At 35.9% G+C, this 22,654-nt stretch overlaps 1 protein-coding gene across 1 annotated transcript in view; it reads left to right on the forward strand.

Moving 5' to 3' along the window:
• Positions 1-17,545: 17,545 nt before the first annotated feature.
• LOC145665202 (UDP-glycosyltransferase UGT5-like) overlaps positions 17,546-22,654 on the forward strand; it is a 49,109-nt gene continuing 44,000 nt past the window's right edge. The window contains exon 1 of the mRNA XM_081732487.1: positions 17,546-18,277. Coding sequence (XP_081588613.1) covers positions 17,546-18,277 — 732 coding nt within the window. The remainder of the gene's footprint in view (positions 18,278-22,654) is intronic.

Below are 22,654 nucleotides of genomic sequence, written 5' to 3' on the forward strand. Positions count from 1 at the left end.
TGTGTGTGTGTGAGAGAGAGAGAGAGAGAGAGAGAGAGGGAGAGGGAAAGTGTGTGTTTTTAACTACTGGACGAAACGCTACTCGATCAAGTGGGCCGAAACCTAAGCTTAGTGCTCGCGGAATTGGAACGAAACGCTACTGAGATGAAATGCTGCTTGGGACGAAACGATACGACATGTGGGATTGGGACGAAACAACACGACACGAAAACTGTACCCAATAGCAAACTACCACTTATTTTTTTAAAAATGATTTACACCATGTTCTAGATTTCTTAACTGAACATTTATTTACAGGATATTAACTAAATAACAATAGTCATTTTTGAGAAATTTGTCCAGAAAACTCACCCTCAAGGATAAACTACTCCTAGTGACCTTTTAAATGAAAATGATTTATACGATGTAATCGGTTTGTTAATGAAACATTTACTTACGAAATATGAACAAAATTGACTGAGTCGCTTTTGACAAAATTGTCCGTGAATTTTTACCATGTTGTAGATCTAGGTTATTTAATGGAACATTTACTTAAGAAAGAACAAAATTGCATAAGCTAACTTCCAAGAGTAAAATACCCCTTAAATGAAAAAATGATTTGTTTTATATTGCATATTGGTTAATGAAACTACTACTTAATGAAATATGAACAAAATTGCATGAGTCATTTTTGAAAAAATAATTCGAGAAAAACTCACCCCAAGGAAACACCAGCACTTTTGATTTTTTTTCGAGAAACGGCTTATACTATACTATAGGGTTTTTAGTGAAATATTGATTTAAGAACGATGAAAAACTCGTTACAATCGTTTTGAAGAAAATAACATCTATTTTATTTTGACCCCTCAACACCTGCGGTAAATGCAAAAGGTGAGTGATGAGTAGTGCGAATTATGTCTCAGCACACGTGTTTCAATAGAGAAATTAACTCACCACTACAACAGTGAGTCAATTCGATCAATTTCGTCAGTTAACATATGACGTACAGAACATCAGCTGAGGTATCATAGTCGTAGACCAACATGAGTACCTGTGACAAAACGATAAGCTCAACTCTCATCGGCAAAAGCGATGTGTCATGGGACTATGGACAATGGAAGAACGTTGCATAGAGCGTTGAGTCACGGATTTTACTGAATCATGCCGATGGACGAGTTCGAATCTAAAGTAAACATCATGAATACTATCCCCGGGTTGCACCATAGGACTTCAACAAGCCAGCGGCGGTGGTGTCACTACCTGGGTTAGCGATCTCCTGGCATTACTTAGAGACATTAGTCATCATTCACCAAACTTCGAATGGCTAAAGGTATCTCAATTTATTAGCTGATCATTTGGACCCACACCCCAAGCCGAGCTTTCTCATAACAGTGCTACAGTACAAGGGATGGACAAAAATAATAAAACACCTGAAAATTTGCGTATTACCTTTATTAATAGCGAGTAGGACTACCTTTGGCACGGAGAATAGCTTGCAGTCGACGGGGAATTGAGAAACACAAACCACGTGTGGTTGTCAAAGGGACATTGTACCATTATTCCACCAAAGCAGCTGCAAGTTTTTGTAGACGGTGATAGTGGGTTCGCACATTGGCCTCCAAAATTGACCACAAAGACTCAATGATATTGAGGTCTGGTGATTGTGGAGCCCACGGCAGATGTGACACTTCAGTTTTGTGCTCATCAAACCAGTCCTGGACGATGTGAACTGTATGAACAGGGGCTCTGTCATTTTGAAACACGACATTACCATCTTGGAACAAAATTCGCACCATGGGATGCAGCTGGTCACTCAAAATGGTTACGCAGTAAAATGTTCATGCAGGGTGATGATGAGTCCAGCATAACATCACCATATGGCTGTGCAAATCATAATTGAACCACCGTCATGATTCACTCTTGGTAACAGACAGTCTGTATTGTACACTTATACTAGCGTTCTCCACACGCAAAGTCGGCCAGTAGTTAGAAAACAATATAAAGGAAAACTCATCCGACCAGATGACAGCCTTCCACTGCTCTATTGTCCAGTTTGTATGGAGCAGTATGGACGTTGCACCACTGTCTCCGCATAGCAGCATGGTCAACAGTCAATAGTGGTTGGGGAATTCCAGATCTGCCATAAATACCCTGCTCGTAGAGTTCTCTTCTGACTGTTTTCACGCTAACAGGGTTTGTAAGCACTGTATACAGCTCAGCTATCACTTTTGGCTCCTTGGTGATCTGCTTGGTCACACTCCAATTACTCTTCGTCTGTCTCTGTCACGCAACACACACTTGCGTCCACACTGGTGCTTCGCTGATGCGGTTTCCTCGGAGCACTCTCAGGCAGTCACGATCTCCGAGACTGTGCCTCTTGATACACCAACCATTTCCGCTACTTTCGTCACGGAAGCTCCCACCATACGCGCAAACACAATTTGCTCTCTTTAAAACTCCGTCAGCTCAGATACGATTCACAATAACCTGCACGGACCGGTCGCTGAACTATAACGGGTCCATCTGTTCGATTGGCCAGGTTGTATAACTCACAGGATATGCTGATGACCACAGTGACACCTACCATTCAGACGCTAATGTTGTTTGATACCAGGTATTTCCATATTTTTGTCCATTCCCAGTATATTCCAGTGGAATAATGCAACATGTCATCGGCCACAGAATAGTTACGGGAATAAGACGATGAGTTCTCAACACTATCCTGATCTCCAAACTCGCCAGACTATAACGTCATTGAACATGTATGAGACATGCTGGAAGTGCTTCCTCACCTCCCCTAAATGTGAACCAATTGGAGAAGCTCCTACAATAGTTATAGCTTGATGTGAACTTACAAGATGTTCAGCGCTTTGTAGAATCTGTTACTGGACGTTTGGATGCTGTGATTGCTCGCAAAGGTGAACCAACCAGCTATTAGTTAACTGTCCTTCATGTAGCGATCATTCAATGTGTATATACTATACACAGAATTATATACACACAGAGAACTTAGAGATATATCACTGAACGCACTATACATCCAATACATCCAACTGCTTACAACATTAGGTTACAACACTCATTTAGATGGTGCGCAGATCTTGAAAATTTAACACAATCTTAGAAGTTGTCTTAATTCCATATTCGATGCTTTGGTAGGGCGTGGTACAAAAATCTCCTGGCTACTATGCATAATCACTAGCGGGAGGAAGTTCATGACCTTATATATATATATATATATATATATATATATATATATATATATATATATATATATATATATATATATCAAGATCTGAAGTAAATTAAGATCTAAGTGCTATTTGAACAGTTTTGAGATAATGATGTTTTTCCTCGAGAATTTGTGGCGTATACATACACTTCACGCATTCTATTGGCAATGATATGGACTACTATGCACAGGTTTGGCGCTTAAATCTGAATTTACTTAAACTGGCTTGGCTCATAGACCATCATTCCGGTTATAACTCGAAACTTCAGAAAATGGCACTTAGATCGAAATTTACTTTAGGTCTTTTTATTTATATAGGGTGACCCATGTTAATCTTTCCACGGAAATATCTCGAAAACGGTTGAGCATAATTGAACCAAACAAAAACACAAATAGGAAATGCCAAGGAGCACATCGAATGTTGTTGTCGAAGTGAACCCAGGGCCGCCCTTCAAGGGGGTCCAGGGCACAACTTTAAAATTTTGAATGGAAACATGGATCGAGTGATACCTTGTTTGATAGATCTCTAAACACTAAACAGCGTTGTGGCAAAAGATTTTTCATATCGGTCACTGTATTCAAAATGGCCGCCGAGAATTGGTGTTTGTATCAGATAAAACGTCCACTACCACTAATAACGAAGAGAATAAAAAGAGAAACAAGAAAATAGCATGAGGAACGTCCAATAATATCCGGTGATCCTAGGGCCACCCTTCATGGGGGCCCAGGGCACAACTTTAAAATTTTCAATGAAAATATGAGGTGAGTGATACGCTGATACCTCGTTCGATAGATCTTTAAAAACTAAAAAATGCGTTGTTGCAAAAGATTTTGCATATGCGTTCACCGTTTTTATTTTGGCCACCGTGACATGGTGCCTGTATCAGATAAAACTTCCAGTACCACTAATATGAAAATGGTTGAACATAAATGAACTGAACAAAAACTCAAATAGGAAATGCCATGAGACAGATCGAATGGGATTGCCGCGGTGACCCACAGGACTGCGTTTCATGGGGACCCAAGGCCCAACTTCAAAATTTGAAATAGAAACATGGGGCAAGTGATACCTCGTTCAATAGATCTATAAAAACTAAAGAACACTGTGGAAAAAGATTGGAGTTTCAGTTTTCGTGCGTAAAGTTCAGGAACGTGAATTGACGTGACATAACTTTATTTTATGACGTGCAGTTTTCTAATTCACAGATCGAAGATTGGTGGTCAAAGATGTGGAAAGTCAACGGCCATGGCAGTACAGAAGGTACCATCCCGATATTGATTTAGTAGAACAGAAAGACAAGCACAATCTCAGTTATAACGGGCGGAACAGGATGCATGCCCATTTTTAACCTACCCAATACCACCTGCGAGGGAAATTTAAGAGATAGAATATGAGGTCTACTGAGATGTTGTCCACAGTTACATTCCGATTAACTTTCAGCTGTAATTTCAGTTGTGAACCTCAGTAACGAAACGGTACATACTGACGCAGATGCATCCCAAATATGTTGCACTCATTGCGTTAAATTATCAGGAACGGCCAAAATGCAAGTTCCGAAACTGTATTCTTATAACCTTTGCTTCGAATTTCAGTTGCTTCCTCTTTCCTATCAAATCACACTTTGTAATACAAATGAGTGTTACCCTACAAATCAAATTTCAACTTATTTTTATTCATTACAGTACCAGTCAATTGTATACAGAAATGTTTCAGACAAACCACACCTATTGCAAGTAAAAGTACATGCTAGAGACATGCAAGTGGTTCCGTTTGAAAGACTGGTTCATGCCAAAGAAACCGAGGTACGTATCAAGACTTTAGAATAAATAGTGATAATACTGTAGATATTTTACTAAAGTAATTGACTAAAAATGTATAAAAAATGAAAAAATAAAGAAATCAAGATTTTTTACACATGTCTGTTGACTCTAGCAACATGAATCATACCTCATTTTCTACAGCGTAAGGCAAGCTTTCAAATGGTACCACTCAAATTTCGCTATCGTGTACCTGTGAAGAGAAAAATGGAGAAAAGGGATTTTTTTCTTTAAAAGATCCCCTTTTTCCATTTTGGACGAGATTTTTCTGCTTCTAGTACACGATAGGAAAATTCGTGTGGTACATTTCGAAAGCCTGTCTCATGACGAAACCAGCGAGGTACAAACCATGATTCTAGGGTAAATAGTAATGTGTCAGGGATTTTTTGAAAAAACTTCTCAAATATACCCGGTTTTAAACCCATCGTCCATGTTTGTGACGTCACAGCCCCCATACAGAGCACGCGAGGCTGCAAAATGCCCATAAAATATGTTCTATGGTGCTTCCATATTTGAATGAATACAAAAAAACCCTGTCTAAAAAGCTTTACTAGAAACTTATAAAGCAAATTTCGAAGGTCGACGCAATGGCTCAGGTGTTGTGCCATCATAATTTAAAAGGGTTAATGAGCATAGTTAGTGCTTTCGATTAGTGTATAAACAATCTTCCACTTATATATATCCGTCCCTTTTCGTTTTTCTGCACTTGTCGTTTCCTTTCTTTCGTTCTTTCTTTCGTTACACGTTAATGGGCCCCGAAGAGCAGAATCTCACAGTAGGCGCATTTCCTTTCTTTACGTTGCGTACACGAATGAAGGTGAAAACAAACGAACACCCGACTACAGAAAGAAGAATTAAACGCAAGATGTTTGCACAGTGTTATCGTAGAGCATCCAGCTTTGTTCTATCTGCTTTCATTTAACAACAGCTATTAAACAATATGCTACTTCACCCCCTTGAAATTTGAAAATTTCGAGTAGGACCCCGTCTGAGACCCTGTGGAGGACCCTGGGACAAATATTCTTACTTTCAATCATTCTAATTTCGAAGTGATGATTCACGCATTTTCCTGTTCTGACATCTGTTGCACCGTTTCAGATTTTGCACATGGTAATTTTAGAGAGTCGAGACTTGTTTCGTCTTCTTTTATTTCCCAACAGCTTTCCAACGATATGCTACTTGATTCCGTAACATTTGCAATTTTTGAGTTAGACCCCGCCTGGGACCCTGTGGCTGGCCCTGGTACAATAATTTTTGCTTTGATATGTTGTACTTTTAAAATGATCAAACGCATGTTTTTCTATTTTGGCATCTGTCTTACCGTTTCCGATTTGTAGGGGTGGAAATTGACTTTCTAGACACCCTTTATATTCACATAACTCGCACAGTATATGCATTCGGAAAATTTTTATTAGTGTTTCGTAATAGACATCATTAGTGCTATCGATTGGTGTATAAACCATCTTCCACTTCGATATATAATCTCCCTCTGTTTCCTTGTTAGGGAAAATGACAAAAATGACATATAGTCGGAAAGAATGACCTAAATGCTAAAAATTGGCAAAATATGCAAAAAAAGTACAATTTAAAATTTCAATTTCTTTGTTTCAGATCGAATTACAAGGTCATTTGTTCAAAGACAACTATTTGTTAAAGACGGCCCACCCATAACGTTGTTTGGCGCGTGGCGAAATTTGTAACTAACAATTCCTGTTCCAACAGGCAGTGAGGCTTTCAGAAATTGAGTGAATAAGCGCCTTGTTGATAAAAGAAAGCATCCAGCTGCATACTACTAAATATATAGGAAAGTGATAATAATATAACTATCAAAATGGCTGATATAACTCTTTGCTTAATGAAAATTTTTAGATAAACAAGCAAATCTGTAGTTATATAAAAGTCAGGTCTAAAGGATTATTAGATAAGGTGTCGAGCATACAACGCTGCTTCCTGGTTTGAATGCTATAACGTACAAGGATGTCCCTTGTTGTTTTCGCTGCATGAAAGGCGTTGGGGTAAGGCGGCCCATTCTGTGCATTAGTCATGCGGGGTAAGACGGCCCCCAAAAATATTGTTATGGCGGCGAGAGCCCCGACATTCGAGATTTCCCTTTCTGCTCGTATGTCGGGGCTACCCTGCACTAATTTTGAAGCTTTAATTACTCGCATGCCACTTCAATAACCCACAGAAGCCAAACAAATGGGGGCTACGAGTATTTGTATTGGCCAACTCAAGTACTGGGTATATCTCAAAATAAATCCGAGCTGTACAGCTTGCTGTGTCAAAACAAATTCGATGGGAAAGGGTTAATATGTCGTGAATTTAGATTAATAAATAATATTCACCTCATGTCACTGATACCACACATAACACATGTTACGCAGCCGCTTGACAAAACATTTTCCAGATCACTTAACAGTCACTACAAAGTCTGTTGCAACATCTGGGTGAGAAACAATCCAAGTAAGCCTATAAATAAGTTTAGATTTGCGGAAATACTTACTTAGGCGTGGAACAAAAGTGCCAGTGTAGATTTGACTGTCTCCGGGTTCTCGAGCACAGGTATATACGCTGTGAACAGACACAATTCCACCACTTTACTTCAATATCACTGATTCTACTGATAGACCTAGGGCTACTGCAGAAGATGTCACAGCCTCCTCCACAAGTGCAACCACTCCATCCACTGATCCCAACGCCGATGCTGGCCTTATTCAATCTCCAGTCAGATCTAGGCCTAACTTAGATGTTTCAACCCCTATCTTCGAACCCATGCCTTTAAGATCATGTGGGACAACGAATGGAAATGAAAGCAAGGTGTGGTTTGCAGATTTAATTGAGGTATCACGTCTTGATACTGCTAGGTACACGATGAAATGCAGATTTACATCTTCTGAAGAGTTGACATCCCTTGAATACATAGAGAAAGCAAGGGAGAGAAACGAACAGTCAAGAAAGGAAGGCACTCAGACGCACAAGAATTGGGAAGATCGAGAGAAAGGAATCGCAAGCAAACGTAGTAGAAACTATTGTTATAAGTATGGCGGTTATTATTACAATTCAATTGATGGGAAGGATTGGTTCAAGTGTAACGACTGCAAGAGTTGGTTTCATGAAGACTGGTTTGGACGAAATAGAGTCCAGATTGGAATACATGCTGTTTGTGGTGATTAGTGATGGTTTATAGTGAGGTACATAGAATATGGAATACACATGCTGAAAATAGATTTCTCGCTTATTTATTACATTTACTTTACGTTTTTTTTAAATATCTCGGAGTACAATTTAAAGGGTTACATCTTTGCACAACCAACTTTTAATGGTAGGCCGACTTTGACACATGTTTGTAAAAACGGCCTACTTTCCACTACCTGCTATTTTGATTTTTGTGAAGACAGTATGTCTGGTTGAAACGTACCTCTCCCTCCTTACAGATAGGAGAAAGAAGACGATTTATTTATTTATGATTAATCACGATATCAGAAGGAATAAAAAAAAACATTTTATAACGCTTACTTTCCGTCCATGAAAGAAAGAAAAAAATACCGGAATCAGATAGTCACCTTTTGACACACCTTATTGTTTCCAGTTACTTAAACTCACTGTTTCAAATATTTACAATTTAATTTGCATAAAGAAAAACCGAAAAAGGAAATGAAAAAAATTTATATCGATAGTTATTTAACCCAGGTCCTTTCTAGAATTGTACACCAGCAGTAAGATCTGTGAAGAAATCCTTTATCTTATTTTTTTTCTATAGTTTTGTATTTGCAAATATATATTAGTTATGTATTGATAAATAAGGTTAATTTAAACAAATTACCTTTATTGTTCCAGACAATATTAATGCTACAAACCAAAAATACAACGAGGACTGATAATAGCCTTAGCAGAAAATAACTATGATTGTATCGCCGACTTCAGTCTATACAAGATCATATTTTCATGATAATTCGGAGAACAGTTAATGTTCATACTAGTGTGTCGCTATGGCGATGTTATGATTGCAGCCCACGAGGCGCCATCTTAAGTTGGCAGCTTCAACCTTGGACGAATAAAAATATTATGTTACCTGAATGGCAGCAAATTCTCTTAAAAACAGTGACTAGGTTTCAGGTACCAAGGGCTTCCACCTCCGAAAGTTCACAAGCTCGGCTGACGATTCCCTTTATAACTGGATTCCAGCCACTATATTATTCCTGTTCCACAAAATGGCGGATTACAGCAAATGTTTATCGGGTGACATCCAAAAGGCATTTTACTAAATTTTTATTGATCCTCCTGTTTCACACTAAATCATATAATATCAAGGTTTGATCTGAAAACTTTTCGATAAGGTTAAAGTCCAAAAGTGAAAATTTTCTACGTTGACTTTCAAATTACAGGAGGATCCGCCACCGGTAATCTGTTGTTTATAACTTTTTACTTCTTCTTCTTCTACAAAGTACGTCACTAATCTCAAGGACGATAGTACAAACTCACTTCGTCTCGGAACGAATTCATTTTAATTTCAAAATATTGTTTTGAATGTATACTGGTTTTCCCGATTAATAATTTACGTTATTCTAATATTTAACTTTAATATAATTGACTAATGTTCCGTAGTTTCAAGGTAATAATGTTATATGGGAAGTTACAAAAGTGACAAAATTAGCTAGTTTAGTTTCACCCAAATAATAATAAGCTACCAGTTGCCTATAAAACAAACATAGTTAAAGGGAAAATTAATGAAAACTCAACCTAATAAAATATCACTATTATAACATTAACTATATCAAAAGTGACAGATTAACTATATGGGTGCCACCAAAACAATAGCACCAACAACAAAATAATTCATGTACTATGTTGACACTGCACAGATAGAGTATACCAGTGTCGCCGAGTAATAGAATAGGCAACAAAATAATCAATGTATCGTTACCGGGATACCGGTACGTTACATGGTTAGTGAATAAAATTTGTATTTTCCGATAACGTAAATAACAATCGTGTTAATCCTAAAATTTCTTTTTCTTCAAAATCTATATTTTCTTGTTATTCAGGGACAAAGTCCTTAGGGGTGCCGTCTTTGAACAAATGACCCTAATATTATTATATTTGATGGACATTGTGTCCGCGATATCAGAAAAAAGAAGATGGCATTTCGTAATCTTCTGCCTCCTATCAATGTATTTGGCTAGATTTAAAAAGTTTGTGTTACTCCTCCTCTTGGAAATGAGTTTGAATTACAGAATCTGATATAAACAAAGCATTGATTAAAACATTGTTTGTAGAATTTGCAAAATCATAAAACGGGGCATTTGCAACTATGGAAGTTCTGAGTGGTGATAATGGAAATGGTGATAATTTCAGGAGGGGGATCGTGTCAGATGCTCAAGTATGTTTTGCCCAACCATTAAAATGTTGGACATTTACTCAAGTATCTTATCTTGCTATTGATCATTAACTGGAAATCCATGATAGGCACGAAAATCTGGCTAATGGCCAAAACGGGGAGGGGGTTAAATTTTCATACATGATCAAATATAAGCAGGGTTGCCACAAGTTAGATAAAAATTTTACTATGATTTTTCATTAATAAGATTGAATGTTTTTCATTGATCATTTATGTCAAAGAAGATCTGAATATTCCTGAAGTATGTGCATGCGCTTGCAATTTAGGACTCAATCCTAGCAGTTATCACATTCTCAGTATCATATTTTCCATATTAGGAAGGTAAAACACTGCATCTGAGCAATTTAAGGTACACTCATGTCCAAAATTATTGTCGCATGTCTATAAATATATTGTTCTACGAATATAATTTGATAACAAATTCGCCCGGTATTTCTTATAATGTTAGTATGTGTATAATAGGCTAAAACAAGTATGTGGCAAAATTCATGTCAAAAGAACAGTAAATAAGAACAATAGAACGAAAATAAAACTTTCTTGTCCATTTAGCAACATTTTGTTTTACTCATTCTAATTTTCGTATTTATAATTCTTTTCCTATGAAATTTACCACAATTATACATTTCCAGAGTATACACATAGTATCAGTATTAAAAGTACCCTGCAAAATCATTATCAAATTATATTCTTACAAGAAGACAGTTATAGATATGCGACAATCATTTTGGACATGAGTGTACAAACTGGATTTGTTTTATTGCTTAAAAGACTTAAGAAAAAGAGAATAATTACGTAATTACAGATGATATTTATTTAAAACAAACTGTCCTTTTACACCGTATGTACGAATTCTTCAATAAATCACATTAATTTCTTAGGTTATGTCTGTATAATTCAAATAAGCTGTATTGAAGGAAATTATATTAAATTTTCCATTGTTTGAAACAAAATGTTTTATGCGTAGAGTATAACAAAGATTAAGAATAGTGTTAGGCAGGAGACGAGATTTAAGGCTGTTTCGTCTTGAAAATTAGGCGTGAAAGTGTTATCTTCAAAAACGTGTTTATTGGAAGAGTTCCGTGTCATCTCGACATTCTGTTGGGTAACAGTAATACCATAATCTATATAGTACTATTATACAAAAGAATGGAAGTGATTCGCTCATCATCGCCTAGACCATACTTTAGATAAAAATAAACGTGAAATTTGGACAGAATATTCCTTGGGTGTACTCCACTACCTCACCAAGAAATGAAACAAAGTGCTTATGGTATCACGAGTACACAATATTCGACGCTGCATTGTCATGTTTGGAATTGTTTTACATATTATATAAAACATTGTTTCTGTTATGTAGAGAGCCAAATATCAAGAAATATAATTGACGTTTATTATAATATGATTAATTGCCACATTTTGACTTTTGAAAAATATGGGAAGATATTTTTGTATGAAAAGGTAAATAGCAAGAAGTATAACATATACGTACGTAAAATTATTATATAGTAAATTTTATATCCACCATTTGTCTTTAATTGACATTTACCCATTTTTAGTACGCACCTATAAAAAACAAAATATGTAAGCATCAAAGGTTACCACCACAGTATAAGTGCCGCTAAATGTGTAACTTTCGTCAAGGGGAAGATTTAAGTTTGGTTGTATACCAGTTTTAAACACTTTAAAATAGGATTCTTGAATTTCATTTATGCACAATTATCCTTGCTGTTTACTTTGAAACTGATAACGTTATGTTAATAGAGAACGGCAGTTTACTTTTTCAAGTATATGAAAGTATAAAGACAGGTCACGTAATATGTTGACCTATCTCTAAATTTTGTTTTCTTCTCTAGCGCTAAATAAATTAACTAGTATTGTGCCTAGTATTGTGCCTAGTATGATAATATGAAAGTATAAAGACAGGTCACCAGGTCACGTAATATGTTGACCTATCTCCAAATTTTGTTTTCTTCTCTAGCGCTAAATAAATTAACTAGTATTGTGCCTAGTATTGTGCCTAGTATGATAATATGAAAGTATAAAGACAGATCACGTAATATGTTGACCTATCTCCAAATTTTGATTTCTTCTCTAGCGCTAAATAAATTAACTAGTATTGTGCCTAGTGATAATGCAATATTTGTTGCGAGGGTGAAGGATGGTGATTTTGAAAAAAAAAATCCCTATTGCCAAAAGCTGTTTCACACAATCGAGTATCATCGCATCATATTTTGCGCACTCGAGGTTTGTTATTTATGTCATAATCCCACATAAGATCTTGTTTGTGCGTCCCCTACCTACGGTCTATTCCTTTTATCCCGGAGGCAAGAGATAAGAAAGGATTTTTTGGAGCATGTATTCAAAGGGAAATAAAGAGTTTAAAGGAAAAGAATTGAATATCTCACACATTCATGCAATTAGAGATGAAACTCAGCATATAAACTCTACTTTAAAATAAGAGAATACGTATTCAGCGCTTTCAAAATGCCGCTTCTAAAAGAGAAATTTCTATAATTTTCAAACTTCTCTTCCTTTCTTCAGGGACTGTCGAATGAGAAGATTCGCTTAAGTTAAGTTGGAGTTGTGGAATTCGGTACATAGATTCTTAATTAAAAATAAGATAATACGTGTTTCAAGAGCAGAAAGAAGTCATATTCAGTATACAGGGTGGCCCAAAAATAGTTATACAGTCTCGTACTGATCATGGCGTTTTATATCATTTCTCATTGTTATCCATCAGGTAGACTTAGTTTCTTTATTATTTGTTCTTAATGTCATTTTACTTACAGTATAGCTTAAGCTCGAAACAGCCGAAGTAAATAAACCTATAAGCTAGAATGTTCTACTTGATCAATGCAGGGGTGTATACCTACTTTTGGGCCATCCTGTATTGAAATTTCCTTTTATTTATACATAAAATGCCGAGTGTGACAATTTAAAACTCCGTTTTTATATTTATTACACCTCATCTTCCCGTAAGGAGAACGGACACTAATGCTACCGTGTGTATAATCAGAATGCGATAAAATATGTATTTAATACTTAGCCTTCGATTATCTGGGGACTTCGCCCAGAAACCACCGTGCTTTCTCGGTTATACGGCCTCACATCTCATACACCTGCAAGCATACCGAATTTCAGTTCAAATATCAAGTTTCATGTTTCTAACTTTCGGGATCCCCAGATAAGAATGTATTATTATAATAAACTCAAAGACCGTAAAGAGGATTACGTAATAGTTTATCATTCAATATGGGATATGGAAGTTGTAGTATGGTTCTTTCAATTCCGGTTTGAGTAGAAATATTACTGTTGACATGGAATATATTCCTGGGACACTTAATTGATTAAAGAAAATAGCTTCTTGTTATCAATTACTGTTTTTTTTTTTTTTTTTTTTAATTTAAAGTCATCAACATTATAACTGGAAGTGAGTAATTTCCACTTCTGGTTATACTAGAGTGTTAAGGATGAAGATGAAAATTGTCCTTGAAAGGTTTAATCGATTACGCAAACAGGTTTTCGCTATCTATTATCGTTTTTGCTATATAGTGATCAACGTTAAAACAAGACGTGGCTTATTTCTACAACTTCCAGTTTCACTAAAGTGTGAAGGATTAAGATGAAAGTGTAGCGCCCCATTGTATTTCTATAAATTTTATAGATACTCTTTAATTTCAATGTGTAAAATTTTTCAAATAACAAGATCTTGCAACACTGAAAGCCATCGTGTTCGAGCGCTTTCGATAGGAATTCTGGGTACTCACCCGCGAACATGGCTACATTATAGTCCGCAATTATTAGTCTCTGTGTTTTTATCATTGTGAATTTGTTTAACAGTGCATCATCAAGCTACCAAACTGAGGGTTAAACTTCTCCCGAGTGTGAACATAGGATTTCGTTGGCCATTTATCTTCAAGTAATGTTGGTTTGGTAAAAACAATGATAAAATAGAGGCTCGGCATTATGCTTTGTTAAGCCATGCGGCTTGGTTGTTTTAAGCAATTCATTTGTAATCCTTTGTAGTGACTTATTGAAGCAAATAATATTCCTAAGTGCCTAAATACCTTTCAGAGTATTTGCTACCATTAGTACGAACTGCCGAGATGTGGTGTTTTATTAGCAGGAACAGCATGTTATGTACTCTCTCTTTCTTTGAGTTGCGTTGATTACTACAGTGTATATCGTTCCTGTGAAATTTAGTCATGGAAGTGTTTATTTGGAGTAGACATTTTTGCCTAAGTGCGCGGAGTTCATGTGTCCTTCTATATTGCTACAAGACTAAAGTTAAAATGAAGCTGCAGGCGCACATGTAGAATCGCCCAGTTGGTTGGTTTATTTGTTGCTGCGCTTAGTGTCCACTGCTCACCTCTACTCCTATTTCCTGTTTGTAAACGTTAATAATCAAACGTCAGCGGTTGGCATTTGAGGTAGACCCAAACGCATCAATAATTGTAGTGGAGAGAAGTAATGTTGTTTGTACCGGAAGGAGCTGTCCAATATAGACTAGCTAGGGCCCTCCAGCTCAGCGCCGCCCTGCCTTCGTCCAATATAATGAGATAATGTACGCCAGGAGAGTAGTGTTTGCATTTTCCACAGTTAATGGATGATGCCTTGTCCTGTTTCACTCATCAACTAGGATAGCATATATAAATTAAATGAACGATATCCTTGGTTGCATTTATTGGCCTCGACATCTCTTTTCTTTGAAGTTATTTGCAGCCTTTGGTGGTTTTCTGCTTAAGTGGAGTTCCTGGAGATTCCTCATTAATTCCTTAAGTTCAATTTATCAACGTAGCTCATGCGTGGTGCTTTTATTTTGTGTGTGGGTTTAATGCAAATGAAATAGCGATATGTTTGTCATTCTCAGGTGAAGTGTTACAAATAAAACAATTTTTGCTCAAGTGAGCCTACCATCGAAGTGGGCATTTTAGTGTTTTCTCCGCTTCGTACGGAGACCGAAATAGTTTCACGCTATAATGTGTGTTTAGTGAAATCTTATGCATAGCATGTGACCTATTTTCAAGTTCATGTATATGCAGCCAGTGCAGGTAAGTTAGTGCTGCACATAAATGAGGAAGCAGTATGACCATGGCATGTTAGAAATTTTTATCAAGCTGCTAGTTATCAAGCTCTGAGTTTATACACTCATGTTTATTCCAGGCCAATATAAAGCTATCCAGGTTATTCCAGCTATTTAAATTTACACCAGAAGTCCATCTAGCACAAGTTGGTGTTTTACGTTTTCTCCTAGTTTTTCATTACGTTCGTTCCTTCGGCGAATCAATGTTATTGTTGCAGTTCTTACTGATCCCTCTCGAGTTCTTTCTTTCTTACTTCGTAGTACGGTATCCCCACTACATTTTTAAGTTGGTTACGCAACGTTTTATTATGCTGACTACGTGGGTCTTACTTATTGCACCTTAATGATGTTTGCAAGGCGCTAAACACCTCCAACGACCTTTCGTATGTTTTCCGCGTCCCATTTCCGTATCTGCGAACAATTTGTATTATTGTTACAACATGATGACTTTCATTTCTTGATAGTTGCAAGTATAATTGCCAATTGTCTCTGTCAGTGAAAATGTATTTTCTTAGTCCACTTAACTTAATTACTATATTGTGCACCCGACTAGTCGAGGTTTTCATATAAGCGTACGCATATTACGATGAGTAAGTTTAAAGGTATATATCCTATATTGCAATTTTATTGGTAGCCTAATTATTGCTTATTTTTGTGCATTCTATATTTCATGATTACTGTAAAAATCTTGTTGCTTTATCATTTAATTTGGTTTTTATGTTTCGCCTCCATTGCATATTTAAATTGGCACTGCATTGATAAGAGGAGTAATTTTAATTAGATGTGCCTATATTACTTGGTTTTAAAGATGCTAACTATGCATAAGTATACAAGGAAAGATTACAGTTGGTGCATCCTATTTTACAATAAATAAGTTTAATTATGAGCACCAAGAATAATGCTATAATAGAAATATATATATAGAAATATAGAAATATATATACTTTGCATTCTTGCTCAACTTGTATTGTATTGCTCAAACAATTATTGAGACATTCAATATTTGATAGCATAATAATAAAAGTCTAATTCAAAATTTTTAGTTGTTGATATTTAGTTAACTCAATTCTGGTGAACGTTTACAAGGTTGTTAATTTATTTTCAGAGTTACTGTCTAAGTACCAAGGTAAGAGTTTCATAACACAAGAAAAGGGCTGCTTCCCATTTACTCGTAGAGTATGTGGGGAGTAGCTTGGCTTAGGTTGGACACGTTAGTTGCCTCTTTCTTTTAATTTCGTCTTAGTACAATTTGCTTTTCCCCTTAGGATTCCTGTGTTCCTTTCAACACACAGGTGGCGACCCTCTGTTGTCATTAACTCAGTGCGGTAGTGTTGAACGTTAGACTTAGCCGTGGCTTTCTAGAGATTAGGGCCATCTGGGACGCTACAAAAGTTGTCCTTGAAACTTGTAATCGATTTCAGAAAACCGTTTATCTCTGTCTATTACCGTTTTCCTCTACAGTGATAAATGTGGAAACCGGAAATGGCTCATTTCTACTACTTTTGGCGAGCGAATCATCTTCATCAACGAACTTCCTCGAGAAAATCACTCTATCTATCTATGGAAAGATGAGAATTTAAAAAATCGCATCCGTTCAAAAGTTATCGTGCGGAGTATAAAATTCCCCCAGGGCCATATTTCCGTCTATGCTCAATATGGATTGCTACCCGTAGAAAATCTTAAATCCCCACTGGATTGAAATTGTGATGATCTGGCCAAAATGTTGAATTTTAGAGTTTTCTTTTCATGTGATTAATTATAGTTCTGTACGACGGGAACTAGAAGATTTCAATTATCTGCATACAAGTCAGAATTTTGGGTGGCACTTTTAAAAGAGCATATCGTAATCCCCCCACTAGTTTTTAAACATGTATTTTAAATATGTGTTGTATTTCGATACAATCCAATTCTTTACTTATTGTTTTACAGGTAAACAATGGATAAATGTGGTTTCATCGCAATATTGATGCTGTGGTGCCTATTACACACTATTATTATCAATTGTTCAAGAATTCTTGCAGTGTTTCCGTTTGCAATGCGCAGTCACACTCACATGTTCTACGCGTTGACTTCAGAACTAGCCAGAAGAGGCCATGAAGTTGTTGTTCTTACTCCATTCCCTTTGGAGAAACCAGTTCCCAACCAAACAGAAATATTCATTCCATTCATGCAGGAATACGTAGCGAACAGGGACTTCGATCCTTTAGCCATGAAGAACATGTCTCTCTGGCAGGTTTTACAAACTTTTCATTTCACTTCTACAAGAATCTGCGAAAATGCATTACAAATGCGAGACGTTCAGAAACTAATTAGAGGAGAGGAGAAATTTCATTTAGTGATTCAGAGTATGGTTTTTAATGAATGTTTTTTGGGAATAGCATACAAGTTACAAGTTCCTATCATTGGTATGTCACCAAATACGATCTTGAGCTTTATGAATGTCATGGTGGGTAATCCTGAAGCTTATTCGTACGTGCCCAACAACGGATTGGCATACTCAGACCGAATGACTTTCATTCAACGTGTTGTTAATACAGTTATTGGAATCTTCCTGAATTTCGTGAGAGAGATTTCCCTTCTTCCTCGGGTGGACGGAATTGTTAAACGATTCATTGGCGAAGATGTTCCACCAGTCTCTAAAATTGCAAGGAATATCAGTTTGCTTTTAGTAAACTCTCAAGTAGCCGTGAATTATCCAAGACCATTAGTTCCCAGTGTTCTTGAGATTGGAGGTATTCATCTAAAACTTCCAGGAAAGCTTCCACAGGTAAGAAAACAACTGTTAATCGTTTTCAAAACTTTTAACTAATCTTACAAAAACTACATAGCACACCCATAAAGTCATTTATTGATTTTTATTTAATTTTATTTATTTATTTATTTTTGCAACCAGAGAAAGAGACCCATCACAGGAATAACAACAGCGAACTGTCTGTCGAGTGTTGGACTAGCTCCGATCAGCAATTGAGTAGTAGAGTTTAACTATGCTACACGTTTCGCAAGGGGTTGATCAAGAATTCAGCATGGAACAGAACGCTGCAATTAAGTCTTGTATTTTAAAAAGTAGAAATATTAGAATACGGAAACGTGTGGCTTGCTATACAATGCTTACAAGCATCAAGCATCGTCTAAAACAGTGGTTCTCAACATTTTCTACCCTAGCACCCCAATTTGAGTGAGGTGACTAGGGTGGTCAGACGTCCTCTTTTATCCGGACATGTCCTCTTTTTCAGACTCTAAGAAGGCGTCCGGGGTGGGGGATTTTGTAGAAAATAGTCAAATGTCCTCTTTATTCGGATTCCTTTATGAACCATAATATTAATACAAATTAACATGTGAAAGAAATATATTTTTACCTGATTTTTACATAATCAGGTAAAAATATATTTCTCCCAATCTTTTCTTATAAAAATAAATTTAAGAAATTTATTCTGCCTATTGACATGAAAGGCTAAGCTGACTTACCGTATTTAGTAATCTAGGGAAAACGTGAGAGCGTTTTTTTTAATTTTGCTTCCCTTTTACCTGGCAACATTGTGTTTGTCAGAAGTAAACGGCGTAAGTTGTAGAGCTTTGAATCAACATTGGGAGTTCCGCGGTGCATGTGATAGTGTAAACATCTCCTATAGTGAGCTGCAGAAGAGGAAATGGATAAAATGAAGAATCCTCATCGTTCACTTTTATACACCCTTACATATACTCATCACAATATTCACATTCATCTACAATTACTTTATACGTATTCATTTCACGTATTTTTCACTTTTTTAACTTTTACACCCTGAATATCTGGGTAACTGACCCTCTTCTTCCCGTTGGAACTCCATGATTTTGACTGCTATTACACCTGATTATGACTATATATTTCTTTAACTGAATTTGACGAACTTTTTTTCTCTAAACTTACGCAATAACAATTTTTACTTTATTACATTTTCTTACTATATATGACAGGTAACATGACTGGAAAGTCGACCAAAAAGTGCAAATGGCGACGTCCACCATTTGTAAACTTCTTTACATTTTTAAACAAAATAATTCAATTCTTGTACAAGTAATTCAATTTACTCACATTTTTAGCATACTTGCTTATAAAGCTCCTATTAAAAACACCGTTCACTGGTGAAGAAGACAAGAAGAAGAATTAACATTGCGCGTTTAATGGGGTTGCGAAGTGTTATAAAAGATACAAATGCCGAAAAGTGAAAGTGTTTTTGCTGAAGCTTTATCCAAGAGATTTTCTGGTTTGAAGCGAGGAAGAAATGACTGGGAAGCTGAGTGTTTGGTGAAGAAAAATAATTGGTGAATCAGCGTAGCGTTTTAAGTTTATTACAGTAGTAATATAGTATGCCATATTTTCTACTTAAATATATTTTTGTATGCACTCTTACCATTCAAACAATGGTTGATTTTTGTTCATAATGCCAGGTTTAAGAAAGAAATATAAAATTTATAAATATTTCTTAAAGCTCTCAGAATATGTTTCCATTATATATAAATTCTTAACCCTTTCACGGTATAATAGTATGTAATATTACTTATTAGTCTTACAACCATCTCATCAACTTGAAAGGATCATAGGGACACCCTGAGTTCACAATATACAAGTAGCTATTTTCAGTATACGGTAATTATTATAGATATATGTTATTTCGGTTCACGTCATTTTAGACAAACGTCTTTTTTTTCACGTTAGTACTCTGGTCACCCTAGATGTGACTGTATCTGTCAGGATTAAATTATATTAATAGACGAATACAATTCCAGGGAATACAACGCAAAAGTACGAGCAACGCAACAATACTGTTGCTTTGGGGCCGCCCCTAGGCACGATTCTGCCTACCGCCCTTGTGTGTTTTGCGAATATAGGAAACGTGTCAACGTAATTTCCCTTGTACTTAGATAAATGTTAGATGATCAGGTTAGTTAAGGTGCTGTTAGTGATGGAGGCCGTATTGTAACAATATGGCTCTTGTACTTACGTAAATGCTAAAATTTATACAAAACGATACAAAATACATCGCCGACATCATAAGAATGTTTGATTTCGTATTACTGAAGAGAGACTAGCATTATCTCAACGTTTTTTGTGCCTTAAAATTTTGGTCCTACTCTGCTATACAAAGGCCATACTTCGACCCTACCGCTATAATTAAGAAATTTGTTCTAATTTTCCTACAGTTCACGCTCCTATTATTTTCCAAAAATTTCTGTTTCAAAGAAACAAGCTCGTAAAATAATCACAAAACATCAAAAACTATGCAGTAAGAATGATAAATATTACAACTTTATTGTGCTTTGACTCATAGCAGATTACAACTGCTGGGCAGTAAAACCATTGGACTACCTACGTCACAAAATGCGACGTTGCCTTATTCACTTCGTGGCTAGGAACTACCGTATATAGAAGGCTATGCTATAGCCTATTATATTAAAGGGTGGCACGGAATATTTCATTAATGAATTTTAAAAAATAAATCCTCCTAATGAAATTAAATTGAGGGTCATATTGAAGAACTGTAAGTACTAATGTTCCTATAATTTATCGGTAAAAAAAAATTCTTCCGGCTGCCGCCCCTCAAATTCTGCGCCTCTAGGTACGTGCCTAGTGTGTCTAATGGTATGTCCGCCACTGGCTTTGTTGTTTTCATACAATATAGCGCTACTACCTACCCATTTTCCGATTGTTCGAAAGGAAAAATCGTTTTCCCCTCTGATGGTGCGAGTACAGAGAAGTACCAAATTTCACAGAAGTAAATCCCCACGTTAAACGGGTTTGCATATCCAGGCTCCTAACTATGAAAACATTTACGATAAATCCAACCCCAATCATTTCACAGATTAAACCTGTTGTATATAAGTTATTAGGACATAAAATTGAATATATTTTATACGAAAAAGACTTGCATTGCAAGAGTTGTAACATCCAAATATTCACCACAAACTTATAGTCGTATCGACATAAACAAAAAAGTGTGGAACAGGAAACCACTTTACAAAAAAGTCAAAAGAGGCTCAGTGACGACATACGAACTTGTCTAGCGGTTTGGGTCACTAGCCTATCAATCAGAAGTTTATGTGTTCAAACCCTGTAGGAAGTATTCGTTTTGTTGTTTTTTCTTAAAAGTGAGTTCCCACTTTCATCAGAGGATTGAGAACATTTCTTTGAATAAATCTTTGGCAACTACTTTTTTCTCAAATTCGATTAGAAGCGAACATTATATGAATTGCAAATCTAAAATCCACAGCTGAGAACAAAATATTAAATATGTTCAATATTTCATTATTATCCTTTCATTTGTAATGAAAAACTAATTATAAGCATTGACGATTTCAGAAGATTCTCCCCGGGGGATGGCCAATATATGAATGAGAGAAAACTGATAAAACATTATTAGTCCACTTTGAGCATGATCGAAGATATGGCCACGAACTTATGTCGACAGGGTCTCAAATTCTCCGACAGGTCATACCCTGAAATCATCACTGTTTCAAAGGTTTTCTTAACAAATAGAATATTACATTTATTTCTCGTTCTACGTTTTGAAATGGAAAAATCATAATTTTAAAGAGAATTATAATACGATAAGCATAAAGATATATAGAACTAATAAAGTAAATATTCTTGTGTAAGTTATCGATTTCTAATCGCATTAAAACTCAAATATTCGTTTGCATCGCACTTTAAAATAAATCATCTCTCTATATAATTCTTACGGGAAAGCATGTTTAACTCCAATTACTTAATCAATATTTTTAATAATATATTTTTATTGTAATACTTTTACTATTCATTGTTGTATACGCTTCATTTCCCAAAGCAAAACACGCAAATGTATAGTGGACTAGTGAATATTATCGAATACATTATCATTTAGTTCACGTAAATACTGCATCGCCTGATTTGAAACTTCGTACTTACAATAATAATAATAATAATAATAATAATAATAATAATAATAATAATAATAATATCATAGCCACATCTTTATCAGAATGTCAGGCTTAGTTAATAAATGAATTCAACGTAGTCTTTATTCAAAGTTCTATTTACTCGAATCCGATAGAAATACAAAGAGAAACTTGGAGAACAGGTAAAAGAAAAATGTTAGTTTTGTGGGATTGGAAGTAACCTTTAAGAGTT

The sequence above is a fragment of the Thermobia domestica genome, chromosome 11 (genome assembly GCF_964235325.1).
Source record: "Thermobia domestica chromosome 11, izTheDome1.hap1.1, whole genome shotgun sequence".
Classification (NCBI taxonomy): Eukaryota; Metazoa; Arthropoda; class Insecta; order Zygentoma; family Lepismatidae; genus Thermobia; species Thermobia domestica.